Source organism: Helianthus annuus, chromosome 14, assembly GCF_002127325.2.
Source record: "Helianthus annuus cultivar XRQ/B chromosome 14, HanXRQr2.0-SUNRISE, whole genome shotgun sequence".
NCBI lineage: Eukaryota > Viridiplantae > Streptophyta > Magnoliopsida > Asterales > Asteraceae > Helianthus > Helianthus annuus.
Genome location: NC_035446.2, coordinates 102,969,352 through 102,987,583, shown reverse-complemented (window position 1 = coordinate 102,987,583; position 18,232 = coordinate 102,969,352). Strand labels below are relative to the sequence as shown.

The 18,232-nt window shown below is 33.8% G+C and overlaps 1 protein-coding gene across 1 annotated transcript in view; it reads right to left on the bottom strand.

Annotated features, from left to right (window-relative positions):
• Positions 1-2,367: 2,367 nt before the first annotated feature.
• Positions 2,368-18,232, bottom strand: part of LOC110908868 — a 34,676-nt gene continuing 18,811 nt past the window's right edge. Inside the window, exons 6-12 of the mRNA XM_022153866.2 lie at positions 11,095-12,093; positions 6,794-7,753; positions 4,131-5,048; positions 3,860-4,009; positions 3,669-3,775; positions 3,228-3,594; positions 2,368-3,128 (exon numbers count right to left, since the gene is read on the bottom strand). Coding sequence (XP_022009558.1) covers positions 2,472-3,128; positions 3,228-3,594; positions 3,669-3,775; positions 3,860-4,009; positions 4,131-5,048; positions 6,794-7,753; positions 11,095-12,093 — 4,158 coding nt within the window. The 3' untranslated portion in view covers positions 2,368-2,471. The remainder of the gene's footprint in view (positions 3,129-3,227; positions 3,595-3,668; positions 3,776-3,859; positions 4,010-4,130; positions 5,049-6,793; positions 7,754-11,094; positions 12,094-18,232) is intronic.

Sequence of the window (18,232 nt, the reverse complement as noted above, 5' to 3'; positions counted from 1 at the left end):
GGGAGTTTGTTGGTGCACCACGTCTGTCGACTACGTCTTATATCGAGTCTAGAGTTGTATAGGTTAGATATGGCACGAAATCCTAGAAACATGAGATTGTATAGGTTCGCTTATGTGTCATCATCTAGGTTCGCTTATGTGGTCATTGGTCATAGGTCCGCTTATATGTCAGTGATATAGGTTCGCTTATACGGACATGACCGTATAAGCGAAACCTGTTGGCCTATATAAGGGGCATTTTCGAGCGAACCTAGATATAATAGTTAGAGGTGTATTCTTCCGGCAAGCCACGAAGTGCTGCCGAAGTGCTGTCAGATTCTGTAAACGCTATAAAGATCAATACAACAGCAATTATAAGTGAATCCTGCTGAAATCGCACCAAATCATTAGTTTCCGCCTCTTGATTTGGATAGGAATTCTTCTGATCGACTCAATCAGGGCCGAATACGATCCTACACTAGTCAATCCAAGCCAATAGTCTCTCTCTCCTCCAATTCCCCCCATTTTTTAAACGTTAATAACTCTTTCATACGACATTATTTTTTTATAAAAATTGCACCAAAAAAACGAGCGTTTTTTTATCTTTAAAACGAGTATACTATTGCTATATTTAAAAAAAAAATAAAACCCAGTTGTGTAAAACGCAATAGAAAAACCACCAGTTACGTAGAACGCAATGAAAAAAAACCTAAAAAATGACATTTTTCTAAAACGCGATGCACCAAAAACACAAAGAAATGACTTATTTGTAAAACGCAATGGCCAAAAAACACAAAGAAATGTCTTATTTCTAAAACGAAATGGACTGAAAACACATAAAAAAGTGTTTTACCTAAAACACAATGCACAAAAAACACAAAGAAATGTCTTATTTGTAAAACGCAATGGCCAGAAAACACAAAGAAATGTTTTATTTGTAAAACGCAATGGCCAGAAAACACTTAAAAATGTCTTATTTCTAAAACGCAATGACCTAAAAAAACAAAAGAAAGTGTTCTTTGTAAAACGCAATGGACTGAAAACACCTAAATGTGTTTTACCTAAAACGCAATGACTAAAAACACTTCAAAAATGTGTTTTTACCTAAAACGCAATGACTAAAGATACTTAAAAATGTGTTTTTTCTAAAACGCAATAGCCAGAAAACACATAAAACTCTCTTATTTCTAAAACGCAACGGACACATAAAACTGTTTGTGAATTGTCTGTGAACTGTCTGAATTGTCTACGAATTACTGTCTTCGAAATGAGCCAATTTCTGGAAAATTAATTTTTCTGATGCGTTTTTAGTACAGCAATTTAATCGACCCCAGCCAGGGGCTCTGCCCCTTGCACCCCGCCAGGGGCTGTCGCCCTTGGGACCCCGCTACCAGGGGCTGCCGCCCCCGGACCCCTGCCAAGATCGTAGAACGCAATGACTAAATAAAAAACCTAGATCGTGAAAATGAAATTAAAGAATTTCTTACATGGATCGAAGCCGATTTCTTCATCAGTTGACGAAATTTGAATGATAGAAACACTTATCAACGCTCGAATTGAACAAATTGAGTGATTATCTCCAAAATCACCCGAAAAAAACGAGATTTTTTTATGAAATTAAACTGGGTTTTCTTCAAAAAAAAGCTGAAGAACACGTTGATCGGGTTTTGAATCATTGATTGGTGATGAAAATCACACTATAATGTAGTGATTATTGAGATAGAAAGTGAAGAAATGGTTGAAGATGGTGGGTTTTGAAAATGGTGGGTTTTGAAGTTACTGGGTTTTGAAAAAGGAATAAGAAGGAGTTGGATTGACTAAAATACCATTTTTCTTTATTTTAAATGTTGCCACATGTCATAATCCTATGGCTTCCTATCATTCCTAGCCAAAATTAACTTTCTATTTGATCTTTTCCCTAGAATTCAATCCTAAAACATAATATGTGGCAGCCTTATTTTGATTCCTTCACAATTATCCATGCCACTTTATTTTAATATGTCCACCAACAACCGTCATAAATAATATGGCAGCGGGTTGTTTAAGAAAAAACTCCGATTCTACTCTTGGGATTTTGCCAGGTATTGGGTTCGGTCACAGGCGGTCTACTCTATTCAACTGGCTGGTTATAATGTTTAGGATTGACTTTTCAGCTTTACATGTCCCGTTTTCATATGTCAAACCCGCTTTTCAACTTGTATCTATCGTTTAACCTTTATTAACACCTGTTACGCACAAAAACACCCACACACTATAAATATAATATCACACACGATTTAAATATTTAACATACTAAAAACTTGACACTAACTATACAATACACGATTATTTTGACCTGACATCAAAGGTACCATTTCTGGAATGGTTATTGGATTCACATGAGTCTACTTTGAGGGACAAAATCAACAATGATTTGAATATGAACACCATGGTCTCAACAACAAACTTTAAATACAAATACAACAAGGCATAATGCTCTCATATTGATGGGCTTACATGGGGCGAAACTCAAGGCCACATACAATAAGTCCGGACATCGTTCCTTGATAACTTATAAATTTCAAATTTACAGAAATGCAATCATTTTGGAGCTCATTACTTGATTTGAATTTCCACACGCAAACCCCCATCCATCCATCTTCCCTTTCTTGAGGAACCTGATTAACATTTTCTATATTCCACGAACTCGGGGATCTTAAATAAACAACTTCACTTTGTTTATTTTTCCGTTGATGTAGATCTCGCACTATCACTGGACAATGCAACCCCGAACACTTCTCTGAAAGCTTGAACACAAGGTAACAACTATATTCTATATTTTGCAACAACATTTTATTTTCAATCTTGCACTTGATACGAAACACGTGTGTTGATAAAAGCTCGGCCACCTTTGGAAATCTGGACTCAGTTGAGGGCCTCAATTTAAAACGCTTCGCGTTAAAAGAGTCACAAAAGGCCTCATATGCTGAAAGCATGTAATATTGTCCCGCCTTGTTCCTCCTTCCGAACAGCCTCAAAAGAGTTTGAGAGAATATGCTACAAATATCAAAAGAAATATCATAGGTTGGCAATGGTTGCAGCTGATCCAAGTGTGAGGTTGTCTGCGGTACTTGTTGGACTTCCATTAAGGTGCTTTCTTCAGGTTTCACCTGTAGGAATATATTAAAACCATGTTATAACTGAATGTGTAACGTACAACATATTATAAAAATAACAAAAGAACAATTTTAAAGTATTGTAAAACTTGCATCGTTAATGGCTCGCAACTCGATGCCTTCAACAAAGATTGCTCGATTTCCACAATAGCATCGTGAAAAGCTCGTTATTAGAAACTCAAAGTCGGTTGTGTCTGATTCTTTGTGATTCATGAAACGATACAATTCAATAGTCATCCACTCATCTTCTCTCCATGTTGCAAAATAGGCATGTAAAGTTTCATTCCCCATTTTGTAAGTTAGATTCACATGCATCCGTTTAGCTACAGATTTTTTTGCCCCGCAAAATTTGAAGACAAGATGAACACCGTAGTTGACACCAGAGGATAAAGATCGACTGCTTATATTTATTTGCATACTCAAGTTCGAAATATCTAACAGCTCGACCACTTTATCAAATCTGCACATACATGTTAGTTATAAGAGAGATAAAACACAAAGTCACAAACACACAGAAATCAAAGAGAGAAGGACCTTGATTCTGGAACAGAAGACCATTTATGTGAGCAATCATTTTCGTATGAAAAATGGCTTGCTGATACAATTTCATTTCTTTCTCCATTACTTCCGAGTGAAAACCACTATGAAAACAAAACAAACAAATCAGAGCAGGTTTCTATCATGTGTCAAATATGATATGGGACTTAGGAGATCAAGATAATTACCACTTTGCCCTCTTGAATGAGTATTCCTTTGGAGAGGGTGTCATAAATATCCTTTCTTTTTGCGGTAGAGTAGATTTCAGGGTTTTTTGACATCTGGATTATTTCTTTATAGTCTTCAGGCAGTTGGGTCTCCCATATATCATAATCTTTCTGTGTATGAATAAAGCATTAAAAATTTATATTATCAGTAAATTCATGTTCTCCATGGCAAGCCATCATTTACTCGTTTGGGAAATAAAACAAATATATATCCAAAGAAATGAGAACTTACTTGGACATCCAATGCTTTCTTGAGTTGTATTACCACGTCACGTGCGGTTGGCTGTTCGTCACTCTTGTCATGTAAGCATTGATAAGCAATATCTGCAAATGTGGCCAATGATTCTGGACCAATTTGTTCTATAATATCCTCAAACACTATCTCATGAAGTTTTCCTTCTTCATAGCACCTTTTAGCCAAGGAGCTTAAAGATTGAGAATGATCTTTATGATCCTCTACCCATGCCAATCTTCCGCACAAGATCTCAAATAAAACCACACCAAATGAATATATATCTGATTTTTCGGTTATGAAACCTTGTTTGTACAGTGGATCAAGGTAGCTGGTTGTAGCGTAAGCATTGTTGCTGACATGTTTCGTCGCCTGATGTAATGAATCTAATGAAGACAACTCCAAGTTAGAAATTTTTGCCTTCCAATCATCGTCTAGTAGAATACTAGAACTTTTAATGGCCCCGTGTATCATCTTCTTTAGCGTTACATCACCTTGATGAAGGAATTCCAGTCCGCTTGCAACATCTATGCATATCTCAAGTCGTTCCATCCATGTTAGATTAGCATCTTCTAAATATTGGTCCAGACTTCCTTTAGGCATATGCTCGTAAACGATGATTTTTTCATCCATTTCATTACAATATCCTACAAGACCAATGACATTCTCATGATTACACTTGACAAGAATATTGAATTCTGTCCGAAATTCACGATCTGCTTGAGCAAACTTGCTATCCCACCGCTTTGCAACAATGGTAGTGCACTCATTAGCATTAGCATTATCTTGTGGAAATGGAAGCTCTCCTTTATATGCCTTCCAAGAACTACTACTTCCAACACAATTCTTTTCGCTAAAGTTTTCTGTGGCGAATTCAATATCTTTACATGAAATTTGGAGTTTTTTCAGGGGACCTTCCTGTAAACCATGAAAAATTCAGTCAGCTACATTATTTAAAACGGAATTAAACATCTAATAAGAGACCGTACGATATAGTGAATTCACTGATCTCAAGAGATTAACAGACAAAACAAGATTGGTAAAACGCGTGTGGATGTGTCAAAATTATGGTTTAAAAAAAGCACTTGAAATTCATTTCTATGATTTCATTAAGACATGATCTTCAGTTTTGCAACATACATGTAACATTAATGTATATAACGAGTTATGACCAGAAAGCAATTAAAGTGAATTAAATATTATAGAGTAAATTAATCAAAATTTTTAACTACGTTAGATTTTCTTGATTATTTTTATGGTATAATTAACCAAATAACCCTTACCATTAAAAATAAAAGTTAAATATACCACTTTATTACGCAGAACTTAAATATTGCGAGAACACGCAAAATAAAATGAATCATCCATTTTTTCAATTCTAAAACCTAAAAGGTAAATGGAAATGTTACAAATGTATGATTTATTGTTTCTCAAACTAGATTTCAAAACAACATATGAAAATTTTTCATGTTTGAATCAGTACTACTTTTCGATAATTATAAATGTAAGGGGCTATATTTCAACTGAATTGTGTGTTATTACAATGTTGGGGGATTCTCAATATATAGAAGCAAATCCTAGAGAAAACTAACTCTGACATGTGGAATAAACACTAATAACCCCTAATTAATAATATAATATTATATTATATTTAACAATATCCTCTACAAGGTGAAGGATAGATGTTAATCATGGCCAACTTGTTACAAATCAAACCAAAAAACTAGAATGGAATCGGAACACATGAGCAACATCAAGAACAAAAGCAAGACAGTGTGAAACAAACCCCTCAAGAAACCTAAGTCGGGCCTCTGGGCTAAAGACTAATAAACCCTAACTAATAATCTATTATTATGTTTAACAATTATGATCATATTAGTCTATGTTCCTGCAGATAGAAGAACAATTAAGATTCTTGTAGAGCATAATACTGAATATTAGACCATGTGTACTAGGGCGTGATTTTTAAAAAAAATTGCAAAAAAACGCCCGGAAACGCCCACTCCTCCATTACGGCCGGCGTTTTCCGGCGTTATTTTTGAAAAAAAATGGGTTTGGCGTTATTTAAAAAACGCCGGAAGTTGAGTTGGTTGTCCAATGAAAGCTTGCCATGTGTGTATAATATTTGTGTGGTTCTTTTATTTAAAAAAACAAAAGAAAAGGAAGAAGAGAATGGTGGTTTTTTTGAAGTTGCAGGTGGAAGAAGAAAGGAAGAAGAAGAAGAAGGGATAGGTGGTGGGACCTTTGGTGGGGGAAAAACAAAAGAAGGGGTAAAGGTAAAGGTAATTTTTTATTTTCCTAATTATTCTTGTTTTTTTTAACTTCATTTTTTTAGGTTTTTTAATTTTCTGTATTTTTATTTTCTGTTTTTTATGTCGGTTTTTCTTTTTTTTTGTCAAGTAGTGTAATTTTTATTTTAAATTAATGAAGTTTTTTATGTTTTAAATTAAAAAAAAATAATTGGGAAATCATTGTATGGGCGTTATTGGAATAATGCCCCACTACACCACTTTATGCTATAATGCCCCATACTGACTGGGATGACACGTGTCGCAAAACACCGCATGGTAGGGGCATTATATTGATTTACCACTACACATGGTCTTAGTGATCAAAGTTATGAAATGAAAAAAGAGTGTTGTACTTTGAAAGTATTGACTTACATGAAAATTTAATGCTATCTCAAGTTCCTTGATCACCATTCCCATCGTAGGACGGTCGGCAGCTTTTCCCAAACATTTATGTGCAATTTCCAAAAATGCCTTCAAAGAGTCTCCATTGGGTCCTCTATGGGAATCTAAAAGATCTTCACCAGTTTTTTCCTTCAGCTTCGGATCCATTATTCTCTCTATGGTTCCATCAGTGAAATATTTGTGTGCAATTGGTGCAAGCCCTTTTTCATTTTCTTTAATGTAAACTGGATCATATGCCAACCTCCCACAAAAGATTTCAAAAAGAACAACACCAAAAGAATAAACATCTGATACAATTTTCAAGTTACATGTTGTATCATATTCTGGATCCTCATACACTTTCATGTGTACCTCCTGATTTGCTGGATGTAACTTGGAGATCCCATAATAAGCAATTTTTGCCACACGGTTGTTATCTAACAAAATGTTAGCACTCCTTATGTCAATGTGAGTTATCCTTTCCGGGTTGACCATCTTGGCGTGGAGGTGATTAAGTCCACGTGCGATCTCAAGGCACATGTGTAGACGGTGGGTCCATGTAAAATTACCCATGCTATCGGTGCTTTTCAAATAGTCGTCAAGGCTATTCTTAGAAACACGCTCGTAGACAAGGATCATTTCATCACCTTCGTTACAAAAGCCAATAAGAGAAACTATGTTGGGATGCTTATAACTGGTACGTATTTCAAGTTCTTCAAAGAATTCTTGTTTACAAGTAGTGCGTTTTATAGCTACGGGGATGTCTTTCCCGGATGGTTCGTAGTTATTCTTCCCATTTGTTTTCAACGAACTATTGTTTCCAAAATGATTTAGCTCAGCGTTGTACAAAATACTATTTGTATCTAAACCAATACAGTATGTTTCAGCAAAGTTCTTGGTAGCCAACGCTATATCACTGAATTGAAACCTTGAGAGTACCATGGGCTCCCCCTGCAACATTGTAGTTAAAAGGTATGAGATAGATTCGTATATTATGGTTAGTTCTGTATTTTTATAAAAGGGGTCAAGAATATGGTGTGTGCATGGGTTGGTTTGGGTCGGTTTTGACCAAAAACTATAACCATAACCGTGATGTCGGTTATTAGATAATCATAACCATAACCATAACCATAACCGATCGGTTATGATGGTTACGGTTATTCGGTTTTGATGGTTATAGCGGGTAGGTTATGGGTGGTTAACCGTGTATTTAGCTCAGCTAAAAATAGCTTAATTTTTTTAATATGGAATAAATTGTTATTGCATATTTGTATATATTAGTAGTATTAAAAAATACATATAATCTATAATATTAAGACCATGCGTAGTCGTTGGGGTGAATAATGCCCCACCCTAGGGCGTTTTGCGTCATGTGGCTGCCCAGTCAGCAAAGGGCATTATTGGGCGTTTTTACAAAAGAGATGTAGTGGGGAAATGGGGCATTATGTTAAATGAGATGTCATATAATTAATTAAAACAAAAACCATCGAAAATCTTATTTGATAAAGAATAGGAAGATGGAGGATGATTGGACAAACAAATGGGGGGTAAGGCGTGTTTTAAATCACGCTGGAGAGATTTTTTCGAAAATCACGCCCAAAAACACCCCTGGGGTAGGGTCAGGCGTGTTTGGTGGCAAATTTTGAAAAATCCACGCCCATTACGGATAGTCTAATACCAATTATTATCGAATATCCAAATAAAGTGATATGATACATTCCATGAATTTAAATAAACATTCAACCAAAACCACAAAATGATATGAAAAACCCGTAAGTACTAAAAATCTTCAGTCAAAAACATAAAATATTAAAAATATGGTGAAAAGTCCTAAATCTTACAAATATTTATTACATGTCAGTTCGGTTCGGTTATGGTGGGTATGGAAAAAATGATAACCATAACCGACCCGCTACTTTCGGTTTTCAAAAAAAACATTAACCGACCCACTGGTTTTTTATTTGGTTCGATTTTTTTGGTTCGGTTTTGTCGGTTAATTCGGTTATGGTTCGGTTAATACGGTTTTTTGCACACCCTGCATGGGTCGGTTTGGGTCGGGTTTTGGCCTAAAACCATAACCATAACCGCTATGTCGGTTAATGGATAACCATAACCATAACCGATCGGTTATGGCGGTTATAATTAATCGGTTTTGATGGTTATAGCGGGTCGATTGTGGGTGGTTAACCGTGTATTTAGCCTAGCTTAAAATGTGTTAACTTTTAACATGAAAAAATTGTTATTGCATATTTGTATATGTTAGTATATTACATAGTATTAAAAATATATATAATCTATAACATTAACACTGAATATTCAAATAAAGTGATGATATTTCATAAATTCAAATAAACATTCAACAAAAACTGCAAAACGATATAAAATAACCTGTAAATATTAAAGTTCTTTAATCAAAAACATCGAATATTAAAAAAACCGGTGAAAACTCCTAAATTATACAAAGATTTATTACATGTCGGTTCGGTTCAGTTATGGTGGGTATGGAAACATTGATAATCATAACCGACCCGCTACATTCGGTTTTCAAAAAAACCATTAACAGATCCACCGGTTTTTGATTTGGTTCGGTTTTTTCGATTCGGTTTTATCGGTTAATTTGGTTATGGTTTGGTTAATTTGGTTTTTTGCACACCCCTAGAAAGATACCGTACTAAGAGCATTCACATCCAATCCACTAAAAATATACATACATTTCACTAAAAAACAACTCCTATATCAATATATTTTCACTAAAAACAAATACTTTTTCTCTCTCCTTTTCAATATATATTACATTTTTCTCTCTCTTTCACTCACAACCACTTTCAATATATATTAAAAAATTATAGTGGGTGAACAGTGTCCCCCAAAATATACAGATGAACAGTAATATTTTCTCTCTCCTCCACTCACAACCACTTTTTATACTCTTTACATTTTAAAAACCCCACACACTACATATGATGGATTGGATGGGAATGCTCTAACATATAAAACACTATATTTTCTGTCTTATCTCATAAAAGTCACTCAATAATTTTTAGGAAAAAAAAAGCACTATATTTTTTGTGTTTTTTTTTTTCTCACAAAAATCACTCAATAATATTCTGCACATAACTTATAATAGCTTGTTTATTGCTTATTTTACACACATGTGAGATATACTACGCATACATGGAAAATTTGTGTTTAAAAATTAGACACATAAGCAAATTAGATGGCAATTTTTATTCGATGTGGTTATTGTTATTTATTTTTTATTTTTTTTTGGATACTTTGTAATTATATGTTTTATTTTAATAAATTATATGACAAAGAAACTCCCGTTGTACTCAAAACAATATTAATTTACTAATTTAAATAGTCAAACAATTCTTAACAAAAAAATAATACGTAATAAATAACACATTAGCCATTGCTTTCTAATCAATGTAAGACACTTGAAGTATTTAACACTCTTCTTCAACAACTTCATCCTTTGAAAAAAATATATAAAAAACTGGAAAATTGGCCTGTAATAATTCCACATATACCTTATTGGCCATTAATAATTCCACCTCAGAATATTCCCCCCACCAGTCCCACCTTTCACCTATTTTTCCTACATTGATCCCCCGTTAAAAAACTTAACGGAGTTAAGCTTTTTTCCAAATTACAAACAGATTTTTTAGGGCTTTTGATTAGAACGACGATACGAGTTTATTGATGTAAAACTTGCCTCAAAACGGTGCTTCAAACGATGAAAACGACGCTTCAATTCGGGTGTTTTAATTTCCAATTAACCAAAATCAAGCCACTTGGAGCACCATTTTGAAGTAAGTTTTACATCAATGAACTCGTATCATCGTTCTGATCAAAAGCCCTAAAAAATATGTTTGTAATTTGGAAAAAAAGCTTAACTCCGGGTAAGTTTTTTTAACGGGGGATCATTGCAGGAAAAATAGGTAAAAGGTGGGACTGGTGGGGGGAATATTTTGAGGTGTGATTATTAATAGCCAATAAAGTCTAGGTGGGATTATTATAGGCCAATTCCGTTAAAAATTTATAGGGCACACATGAAACAAAGGAACACATAAGCGAACACAACCATGTGTTCTGGTTTCGGTGTATTTAAATAAGAAATTCACAATTATTTTTCCAAAGTGAGATGTGGAGGAACTTTTATATGAAAAAAATTGTTGAATGACTTTTGCGAGGAAAAAATAGAAAATATAGCTTTTTATAGGCAAAAATTTTTTGAGTCACTTTTGTGAGGAAAAAAAACCATAAAGTAATATTAAATATTGACTTACTTGCAAGTGTAATGCTTTTTGAAGTTCCTTGATGATTACGTCCATTAAAGGACGCTTGGCTTGAGTTTCTGCCAGACAATGATATGCGATTTTTGAAAATGTCTCAAAGGAATCTTGATTGGGGCCTCTATTTAAAGTAAAAAAGTGATCATCGTCTTCTTCTGTTATCTTAGGATCTATCAGTTCCTTTAATGTTCCCTCGTTAAAGCGTCGCCTTGCAATAGGTGCAAGCCCCATGCTATTTTCCTTAAGGTACAATGAATCATAAGCCACTCTCCCTGATAGGACCTCAAATAATACTACTCCGAAGGAGTAAACATCCGATTCCTTTTTGTACTTAGCTGTAGTCAAAAATTCTGGATCCATATAAACTTCTGTGCCTGCAATGTTTTTTGTATAGATAGTGCTAGCTTGTTGCCTCATAGGATTGGATACAGAGAGCCCAAAGTCAGCAACCATTGCCTTCATATTTTCATCTAGTAAAATGTTCTCACTCTTTATATCTCGATGTATAATCCATGGTTTTCCCTCCATGTTGGTATGGAGGTAATTAACTCCATGTGCAATATCAAGGCAAATTTGTATCCTTTGTGCCCAAGTAAGATTAACAGTTTTACCATTGTTTTGAAAATAATCACTAAGGCTTCCTTTTACAGCATACTCATAAACAAGAATCATTTCATGACCTTCTCTAGAAAAGCCAAGAAGAGAGACAATATTTGGATGCTTACAACTAGTAAGCAACTCAATTTCTGTTAAAAATCCTTGTTTACCTTGTTCATCCCCTCTGTTAAAAATGCGTTTTATAGCTGCTGTTTTGTTTATCATTGGCAATTCATCTTTACACCTCCCTTCTATTGATGACAAAGATTTGATATTCAAAACGTCAAGATTTGCTTTGTACACTATACCATACCCACCAGATCCAACAGAGTATGTCTGATCAAAATCATTTGTGGCCTTCCTTATTTTGCTTAGTGGGATCTTCAAGAAATCCATCTACAAAATTATGCGTCAAGTGAGAAGGGGAGTAATTGGGCTTGTACATGTTAGCAACATACTAAAATAATGCTAAAAAGGTCAATATTATATTTGAATTATATACGAATGTGTGTATTCTCGATAAGCATTGTGTGAAGGTTGTCATTTTAATACGAAAACTTTCTAAGAAAAAAATGTGTCGCTAATTCTAACATATTTGCGATACATTTCCTAACGAAAAACCTAATATTAAGACAAATTTGTAACACAATAGCAACATCAATAAAAACCCAAAGATTTTCCCAAATTTATCGTGAATGTTCTTTTTATGTAATTAACTTAATTAGTAATACTATTATCAATTACAACTTTATTATTTTGTGACCAATTTCCGACAAAAACCTAAATACAAATACTAATTCTAATTATTGCGCCAGAAAATATTATATTATTAACGTTTTTGGGTAATATTCATAATAACACATAATAACGATAAATAAAATAATAGTGTTTAATTAATGTGGCGCAATCTACTACGCATTTGCTACTGTATTTGAATTATTTATAAATGTTTAACTAATATTATTATTAATTAACTATTGTGTAACAATTTTCTACGCGTTTAGGCGGAAAAGTCATTACTCTTTAAATTATATTCAAATGCTTAATTGATATTTTAGTAATTAATTATTGCATTGGTGTAGCAACTTGCTACAAATTTGCACCAGAATAATCATTATTATATTTGAATAACAATTAAGTGTTTAACCAATATTGTTATTAATTATTGCGTCGGAAATGCATGGGAATTTGCTACGCATTTGAACATCAAATGTATATTTATATATCTTTAATTTATTGTTATTAATTATATGGGAGTATATCTTTTATCTGTTTAAATTTTGAACTTCCTATTTTATCTATTTAGTTTCCTGATAGTGTTATGACTCATAATTATAAATTGGGGTCTAGGGTTTATTCTCTTTGTGTTTTTGTTGATTATTAAATATAAAAAAACTACGATTTTGGAACCTTTGGTTCTATTAATCGCCTTTGATTAGCTAATAGTTCTTGAGTCATTTCAATGCTTTCATAACTGCATCAGTATGTGTATACTTGTATGTGTGTATATGTGTAATAGTAAGAATAAAATTAGTTCTAATAGTTATAAATAGAAAGCTACGTAGCACACGCGAAGGAATTTCCGACACCAAATTGTTGTCAAAAAATGCACAGGAATTGCATTTCATACAAGGTTTTTTTCAACATAACTTTTTTTATTGTAAATTGGTCGAAAATAGCCAAGAATGATAATAAAATTAGAAAGAAAACTATGCCCATTACGCTATGTTCATCCATAAAGGATCAAGATAAAACATAGATCCTACCCGAAAAGACAGTGTTTCATTTAAGTAAACTAAGCATTTCATCTTTTATATATTTAATAATAATAAATATAATATAGTGAATAAGAAATATAATATAGTGTAGTATCTTTTTGGACTTTCAAATCATAAACTGAAACGAAAATTTATTAAAAAAACGATATTAACAATCCCAAAAAATAAGATTAAAACAAAATAGGGCAAACACCTAAATACTTTGAACAACAATACTTTATTTGCCAATGAGGTAGCGGCGGAGTGGTTGGGGAAAGACTTAATATTCTTCGTGATCCAGGTTCGACTTCGACTCTCCTCATTATTTTCTGTAGCATCCAGGTGAAGGGAGAATATGGGTGGCGTCGGTTCTCTTGGATGAGAGGCGAGGTTTTGCCGATTATTCCACGGTTGTGCCTTCGGGTGGGTGGAGGTCAGGTTTCTGCACATCTGGGGGGGGCCAAGGGGATGGAGGCGGTCGAGTAGTCGACCTTAGCCACAACATCCGGTGTCATGGTGATTGACACATCGTTCTTTGTCGTTAAAAAAAACAATACTTTCTTTGTTTGCAAAGAAAACATCACAAGGACATAATACTCTTTTAAATTGTGTAGTTTTAAAAAGTGTGTCAAAAATGTTGTTCATTTGTTCTTGTGGTTTACGTTTTGAAAATGTGGCACTGAATCAGAGTCAAAGATAAGTAGTGAAATGTAATTACGTTGATTGTAATTTCATTATGGTTTGTACAAGCTAGATATTTACAAAATCTATCCCAATCATTCATTTGAGTCTATTATTATCTCGCAAGCTAAGGTCGAGTGACCTTCAACTTAAATTAGAAATCTTTGTGTGGATAATGATTTTGTGAAGATGTTTGTACTTTGATCTTTAGTAGATATAAATTTCACAAATAGTTTTCATTGAGGAAATTTTTCTTAAATAAAATGAAAATCAACTTCAACATGCTTTGTTTCTGAGTGAAAGACCGGTTTAGTAGCGGCCAACAAGGCAGGTTGCACCAAGGTTATCACACCAGAGAGTCAGAGCAAAAGTTGTGTCTGCTCTAATTTCCTTTAATAAAGCTTCTAACCATCTTAATTCAACAATGGTTTCAGCTAGGGCTTTGGGCTTTGTATTCTGATTATGTGAATGAACGAGATGCAATTTTCTATTGTCGTGTGATCCAATAGATGAGATTGGAACCCATGTATATGGAAAATCCCCTTGTGGATCGACGATCATTCAGACATCTAAGACAGTCAACATCTGAGAAAACACAAAAGGAAGAGGATCTCTGCCTATGAACATCCATGCGAGCTTTAGGATGGGTACACAAGTTGTGACGAATAAGCAACCCATGATCAAGTGTGCCTTTTAAGTATTGAAGAAAACGTTTGGCAGCCGACCAATGAGTCTCTGAATGAGCATGCATGTATTGACACATTTTTACAACAAATGTGATGACATGTATGGATAAGGTGACAATATTTGAACAGGGAGGACAATCATTAAGAGGCAAGGACTATGAGGTGCTCATCAGAGATGATATTGGTTTACACTTGGTGACACCATGTTATATAAAAAGTTTAGAAATGCATTTCTTTTCTGAAAGGATAATATATTTTCCTATAGGGACAAGTTCAGTCCCTTGAAAGTATTCTAGTTTACCAAGATCCTTGACAACAAAGTCTTTGCTAATTCATTGGATAATAATTTTTCAAACACGCGAAGGAATGAGTAGTCAGGATGTCGGTGAAAAAGATTTTCAAAGGAAGATTTGTTGGAGGATGTACGAGAGGGCATGTGAATGATATGATAAACAACAATATCAAAAGTGAAATGCTAGAAATGCTTAGAAACAAAAGATTGTGCGAGAAGAGTAAAGCCTTTTTTCAGTAACATGTCAATGTTAGCGTTCGACAAAACCATTTTGCTTAATTATGTGAGGACATGAAACCGATGAATGATACTAATTGATGTAAAAAAAATGTTTTCTAAAGACCAAAATTCCCCACCCCAATCCGTTTGAACTTGTTTTACTTTGGTGTTAAAATGTCATTCAACCATAAGAACAAAGTTGATTATAAACATCAAGCTTTTGTTTTTAAGGAAAATCTACATATTATACCCATGATTAAACAAATGGTAGAATAAGTATGGTATAGTATGGAATGTTTGAATTTTAAAGGCTAACTTAGGAGGAAATTTTAGCCCAAAATTGTTGTTATTAAGAGGAAATCTCAAAATCCTTGAGTGAGAATTTGAGGTATTGGTTAAATACTCATACGATGAACTCGCGCATCATGTTTACATGTGTAGTATAAGTAGTGCAGGAAGAGTGCTAATCGTAAAGTGACATGAATGAAATGATTCGGAATTTAACCTAAGGGTGTGTATAGTACATGTCGGTAGCAAACGTAGAATGATGCTTAACTCTCGGGTTAAGGATCAATAAGTGAGTATGAAATAGTAGTTATGTTGCGATAGAGATACCATAACAGAATGTTTATAATATAGGTATGATCATATTCTGACTTTTTATGTGAATATGAAACTAATTAGAAGGAATGCTGATAATAGAATATTGTCGTAAGCTCATGAGGAATACATGTATGATTAATGTAAGACTGAAGCATCAAGCATGATTTATTGGTAAAATTAGAAGTAATCGATTCGTTGTGATCAATAAATGCGTGAAAGTATTTTGCTTAATTAAGAAGTTAGTGACAAAACATATGATTATGCTTATTCATAAATAGGGTAAGGATAGTGTAAAAAGGGCCTAAAGTGTGAAAAGTGTATTATAACACTATATATAATACTATATAACACCATATAAACACCGTATAACAATATGTAACACCATATAACACTATGTAACACTATATAACATTATATAACAAATATAACACTATACATCTATCATAGACATGCTATCAGACAAACTATAGTGTTATATTTGTTATATAATGTTATATAGTGTTACATAGTGTTATATGGTATTATATGGTGTTACATATTGTTATACGGTGTTTATATGGTGTTATATAGTATTATATATAGTGTTATAATACACTTCTCACACTTTGAGCACTTTTTACAGGATCCTCTACCTTCATGAATAAAACCTTTTGCATAAGCGCCAAATGTATGCATGTTGTATTATGCACTTTGAATAAATAAATGAAAAGGTAGAGTAGGATTGGTCTAGTAGAGATGAGAAAGGTTTCGGGAAAGAAACCTCCTTTAAGGGGGGTGGACTTGTAACGCCCCAAAACTTGAATTTTAATCACTAATATGTATCCTTGTGTTATAGCATGACATAAAATATAACAAACCTATTTAACCTAGTTAAATAGTTAGTCAAACAGGCAAGAAATGAAACTGGAGCATAGTTAGGCATTTTGACACAAATGTGTAACACCCCAAAAATATAGATTCTATATTATAAATTAAATGACGATAATAGTCAAGATAAAATAACTAGGAATAAATAACCTAGTTAGTTAAAAAGCTTGAAATGATAGAACAAACATGGTTAAAATACCCTTTATAAAAACTTGTGTAAAGTGGAGGGACTAGACATGGGCAAATGAATTAAAGTTTCAATTAAATCAAATATTAAACACAAAACACACACATACGTGGTTTGTCCTGCGATTTCAATCAGACCAAGGCAGAGGTCTCAAGCTTCAACCCTAAAACACAAAAATTCACCAAATTGAAGGGGCAAATCAAGCCCAAATCGAAATCCAAGCATAGACTAGTGATCACCTCAGTGAAGGGATCATGAGGTATGCAAAATTTTACTATTTGGTTACATCTTAAATTTTAGATGAACTTGTGAAATTCAAAATCTGATGATCCATGTGTGTTATAAAGATGAAATAGGAACATTGTAGTGTCTAGGAGTAAACCCTAGACAAGTACATGTTGAAATCATGCTTAATTCTAGTAAAATCCATGGACACCATTGTAGGTGGTTAGTGGGTTGTGTAGAACTTGATAAACACTAGGAAATTTGGGGTTGTTCTAGTGTAATTTGACATATGTGAGGTTATTTCAGAATTATAGAGGCTACTATTTATGTTAGATAGTTTAATTGATGAAAACTTGGGCTATATGACAAGTTATGAACTTGTTAATAAATCATGTAAAATTATGCCCTTTAGGTGTTTGTTGAAATGCCTAAAAGAAAGCTAGATATGGTGATTTCGAACGAAACGCATATTTAAGTGATAGGATGAATTATGCGTTATAAGACATGAATGGAGTTCTAAACGAAGTGTTGATTGAACTTTATAGGAAAAGGAGCCGAGTCTTCAAGCGGACATGCGCTTGAAAGGAACACTTTGAAGGTACGTGACTTGTCGTCTCGTTACACTTATGTAGATAAACCTAGTCGTAGAGATGTTTAATATTGGTATAGCGAAAATGATTTCATTTGGTATGTCAATGAAGTGATGTAACTCACTCGACAACCAAACGGGTCAAAATAGTTAAATAAATATGTTGTTGATGAATTATGCAAGTATGCGACTTATAGTTTCGCTACATTATGTTTAATTGTTAGTCTTACCTTGTTATATTGAAATTTGGTAAACGAGGAAAACCCGTTAAGTCACGGGAGTGACAAAGTGCCATAGACAAGTAAAACGGGTCAAAACATGTGCTAGAAATAGAGTTTGGATGTGTCTTGTAATGGTGACACTCATTCGGCATCCAAACGGGTCAAAACAAGTTAAGTAGTAAATGTCGAAGTCAATGACCATCACTCG